Source organism: Triticum aestivum, chromosome 6B (genome assembly GCF_018294505.1).
Source record: "Triticum aestivum cultivar Chinese Spring chromosome 6B, IWGSC CS RefSeq v2.1, whole genome shotgun sequence".
Taxonomy (NCBI): domain Eukaryota; kingdom Viridiplantae; phylum Streptophyta; class Magnoliopsida; order Poales; family Poaceae; genus Triticum; species Triticum aestivum.
Window position 1 is genome coordinate 599,541,576 of NC_057810.1, and position 4,887 is coordinate 599,546,462.

The window sequence follows — 4,887 nt, forward strand, 5'->3', positions numbered from 1 at the left end:
AATATCTGAAAACATGTTTTCTAATCGTAAACATTTTTTGAATTCAAGAACATTTTCTTTATAGATTCATGATAGTTTTGAAAATTGTGAACAACTTTTAGAAACTCATGATCCTTTTTTGAATTCGGGGAACATTTTTTAGTTACTCAACATTTTTTTAATTGACGAAAGTTTTTTGAAGTTTGTGAACAATTTGGACTTCAAGGTCATGAACATTTTGTGAATATGCGATTTGTTTTGGAAAATCATGAGTATTTTTTGAATTCTACATTTTGTTTTTAAAATTGTGAACATTTTTCGAATATATGAACATTTTTCGAATATATGAACATTTTTTGAACCGCGAACATTATGATTTCTTGATTTTCTTTAAAATTTACTTGTTTTTGAAATTTGGATTTTTTATAAATCTCGAGATATTTAAATAATAAAAAATAAAAACATAAAATAAAAACAAAAGGCAAGAAAAAGGAAAATAAAATGAAAAATGAAAAAGCGAAAAAAAAATAGAGGCGCGCCGCTCCTGGGTCCGTCCAACAGGGCGCGCGGAGGAGTGGGGGTGCGCGTTGCGCCTCTTCCAGCGCGTACAGCGCTAAATAGGGGTCCCAATCTGAAACGTCAAATTCTCCGCAGCTTCTGGCGGCAGGGCCGGCAACTGCTCTTTCAATCATCTGCCGGCCGCCGTAAACGTCAAGAACTCTCGTGTACTCCGTCGATACCGCAGATTCGATGCGAGCAAGTGACGGGGGCGGCTGCCATTCGCAGAACTTCCCTGCATACATGGCAGGCCGCAAACCGTGCTTGGTGAACGCGCACCGCTCGTTCGGCGAAATGCGCCACCGAGGCTACCTGGTGCCGACGCGCAAAGGGGGACTCGCCGTCGCCGCTGCAGGCCTGCAGAAGATCGCGCGCACGAGCCACGGCGCCGCAAGTTGCGAGGCTTCATGAACTAACCAGGGCAGGCTGTATGAATCGCCGCCAGTTCATAGCCAAGTCCTACTGCGCGCACGACGACCTTGTTGTCAGGCAAGCGGACCGTTCCTTCTCCTCGATGTCGTGTAAGCAAACTGTTTCTTCTGATACTAGTGATCCTCTTACACAAGGTACGTGCACCGAAAACTCTCCATGTTCTCAAAACTAGGTGAAAAAAGAAGTGGAGACGATCGGATTAGGCAGTTCCTTCAGAAAACACACATAGCACAATTCTGCAGTACATGCAATGCAACTATGGACAAAATTGGAGCTGAGCTATGTTTACACATGACACGGCTACAACCTACAACAGCTCCTACGTTGCACAGAAGGGTGATTAGTTGCACGAATTCATCCTACATAGTAGCACACACCAGTTCTGTTAGCTTCACTTTAACAGAGCGAAACTCTAATACTTCTGCACGCTAACTGTGATACTAGCAGATGGAGGTAGGTGCTACTCTCTACTCCACTCTAAAACAAAACCTACATTGCTACAGAGTACAAACTAAGTGTAGCATTTGGTCGGCTGGTAATTCGTCGAGGCCTCGGTGGTGCAAGGGAGCGAGTCCCAAGGCACGGTCGCTCTCCAGTCATCAGAAAGTGGCCCTTGCATGTTGAATGGGAAATTCATGGACCGTGGAGCTCCGCCGACGTTGTTGCCGATATCTGGCAAGTCGACCACGCATCTGCTGATCATGTTGCTGTTGCTGTTGCATTGTTGCGGCTGCGCGAACTCAATGTTCATGGGGGCTGATCTGTCCATGTTGGAGAGTGTGATGGGTGACGCGTTCATAACCATCGATGCAATGTCCATCCCAGCTGGAAGATCGAGCGGGATTGCTGAGAGGATACTCATGGCCTGGTGCTCTGCATCTGATGGGGGGAGAACTATGGATGTAGCTGGCCTGCTGATGCTGTCAATGATGTTGAGAGTGCTTTGACAGGAGGAAATTATTGAAGGAAAATAGCCACTGCTGCTGAACTGGATGTTGGAGGAGATGATGTTGGTCATTGCAGAGGATGTGTTCTCTGAGCTGTGTCGACTTCTGTGTGTGGTCTGCAAGTGGGGAGGAATGTAGGCTCCATTTGTGCTGGGTAAGGGAGGAGAGACCCATGAGTGTGAGAGCGCTCTCTGCGCTGTGGCATTGGTTTTCTTGAAAATCCTGCAGATTGCCCAGGAATCCTGCTCATGAGGGCAAAATAGAAAGAAAAAAGTGTTGGTTAGTGATTTTCTTGTGAAAGGTAAACAATATCTTACACTTATAATAGAGAGGAAATATTAAACGAATCCATATCTGACATAATAAAATTTACTATGTTCTGAACATTTGCATTGTGCTATATATATCTGCCAGGCATTTTCAGTTGACAGTCCGTATCTTTTTCTGAAGGAAATATATTGCAAGTTATCTTAGTGTAATATTTGGAAGACATGTATTTTTAAAGTAGCAGCAACGTTCTTAAAGGTTGGAGGGCATCATCCTACAAAGTTGCATTCAAGTTCACATGTTCAGTGAAAAATTCAGAGCTATTTTCTCTCCAAGTTGCAAAGTGGCTTACATTTGGTGGAATTGTCTTCTCCAGTGGCTTCTTCTGCGGCAACGAAGGGTCGGTGAGTGATGGTAGCCGGAACTCATGCATCATCCAGTCTGTTTTGACACCTTTGGCCGCTCTACCCTTGTAAAAGACGAGAGACTTCTTCAAGCCTATACACTTGCTTCCATCGGAGGAGTAGATTGGTCTGTCGGTTCCGGTGGCCTTCCAGAAGCCTGCTCCGGTCACCCTGTTAGGCCTTGTGCTGTTCCGGTACTTCCTATCCCTTGGGCAGTAGAAATACCACTCCTTCTCTCCAGTGCTTGCTAGTTCTTCATTGAGAAAATAAAAGGTTTTGGTAAGTAAGCATGAGCAAAAAGAAGTTTCACGGCGTCTATTAAGCAACTCAGTGTATAACCAAAGATCAGTTAACTTAATCCTATGCCCTGTTTGGTGCAATCATGGTCAAGAAATGATAGTGAGATATACACATGAATCATGCCTGCAAGACTAATTTACCATGGAGAAACCAACTTTGAAACTTATAAATCAACTATTCAGCCTTAACATGATGAACCACTAGAAGACATATTCAGTAAGCACTACAGTAGTAGGATCATGTAAACTCAAAGATGGGATATCATATACCAAGTCTCTCAACATCATATGGGTCAAGGTGCATGCAATTATTTACTATAGTTAGTAGTTACTCCAATCCTGATAATTACACGGGTAAGCTTTTTTCCGAAAATTTCTTGGTTTCATCATATATAGGTGCTGTCTGCTCGTGGACATTAGAAAAGAGGTGGAAAAAACCCTATGTAGCAGCACAACCTCAAATAGACAACTAACCAAAATATGCATGTAATATTGTCAGAGTTTGCTCTTGTTAAACTAGTGGAAAAAGAAAATATGTACTCAAATACGAGGTACCAACAAGATGGAACATGTATGCTTCATGCTAGTCATGCGGAGAGAAGAGATATGAGCAAGTAATGTTCTTATTGAAGAATAGAAAGGCTTCATAGCTCTTTATTGGTCTGTGCAGAGAAGCAAAAGATAGTTCACAAGGGGTTTATAGAAGCTTACTTGGGAGATCCCATGGATCAAACTTGTAGATGTCCAGCTGCCTAATAAGCTCAATCGGAAGAGACTTCTGCTGGATTTTCCTCTTGAGGTAGAACCGAACGAGTTCTTCATCAGTTGGATGAAACCTGAAGCCAGGTAACATAACTTCATCTTGCTTCTCCATGTCATCACTCCTGATCTCCTCCATATCTTTACCACCGTAAAACAAATCGGTGGCGCTAACCTTAGCCCTAATTATCAGGAGCGTACTAAACCCTAATGACTGATGTGCTAGGTGAGACTTTACTGGACAGGAACTAGCTAGGACTTGGGTTTCTACTGATCACCGGAGGTGGAAGAGGGATCTCACTCGACGACTTGAACGCAAGATTGACCTAACCTAAATAACCTAGCTCTAAGCACTGCCTGTTCCTTATCAACCAAAGCGAGGAACAAAACTATGAGGGAACTATGGCATGCAGCTACTTAAAGAGAGAAGGAAGCTCGAGCTTAAGTCCCAGACTTGCACTTAGCTCTCTTAGCTGCTCCCTTTGTAGGGTCTTCCTTCCCGCTATTCGGCTTATTGTTCACACCTTTGCACACACGCAAGAACAGGCTCTTATAGCAGATCTTTAGAATACACCTTCGTTGAACTCTTGTTATAGGGTCTCTTTGGTCTTTACTCCATGACGAGGATCTCAATGAACTGTACAAATATGGCTGCCATTTTGGGATTAGCATTCTTTAGATTACTTAGCAATTAGTTAATTAACGTTGCTTTGCATCTGGCATAGTTCAGACATATGTGTTACTGCTTATAATTATGTCTTCTGAGAGAATAATCTACTACTAGCTCACTAGATTGCTAGCTTAACGTTTTTTATTGTGGCTTCCTTGTCCATAGTTGATGTGTAAGTAACAATTCCCAAGACATCAAGAGACTTCCAAATTCCAAGTAAGTACAGTTTTATATTGGAACACTGGGAGTGTAATTCCCTCTGACAACATCTATATTTTACATTGGTATCAACATCTATATCCCCTCCCCACGTTTGATCCCGCTCCTGATCCAAAAATTCCTTCCAAGTCATGCCTTTTCCCTTTCATTCTTATCTTTTTTCTCTCTCACCTTTATAATTTATGTTTTAAGGATAACTGCTAAATGGTAGCAAAAATGGGAGTCAAAGAATATTGCTTAGGAGTTTGAATGCATTATTTGCTCAATTTGCGTGCTCCTAATTTGAACATTGCCCCTGACAGAAAATAGAAGAATAAAAAAGTTCCGAATAAAGAAATTGATGCTTATGAACT

General features: G+C 42.4%; 1 protein-coding gene across 1 annotated transcript; it reads right to left on the bottom strand.

Annotated features, from left to right (window-relative positions):
- Positions 1-631: 631 nt before the first annotated feature.
- On the bottom strand, positions 632-4,527 carry LOC123134537 (putative NAC domain-containing protein 94). The gene is made up of 3 exons (XM_044553774.1): positions 3,598-4,527; positions 2,536-2,840; positions 632-2,158 (listed from the first exon to the last, which is right to left on the bottom strand). The coding sequence occupies exons 1-3, from the start codon at positions 3,782-3,784 to the stop codon at positions 1,481-1,483; spliced, it is 1,170 nt and encodes a 389-aa protein (XP_044409709.1). The 5' UTR covers positions 3,785-4,527; the 3' UTR covers positions 632-1,480.
- Between the last annotated feature and the right edge of the window lie 360 nt (positions 4,528-4,887).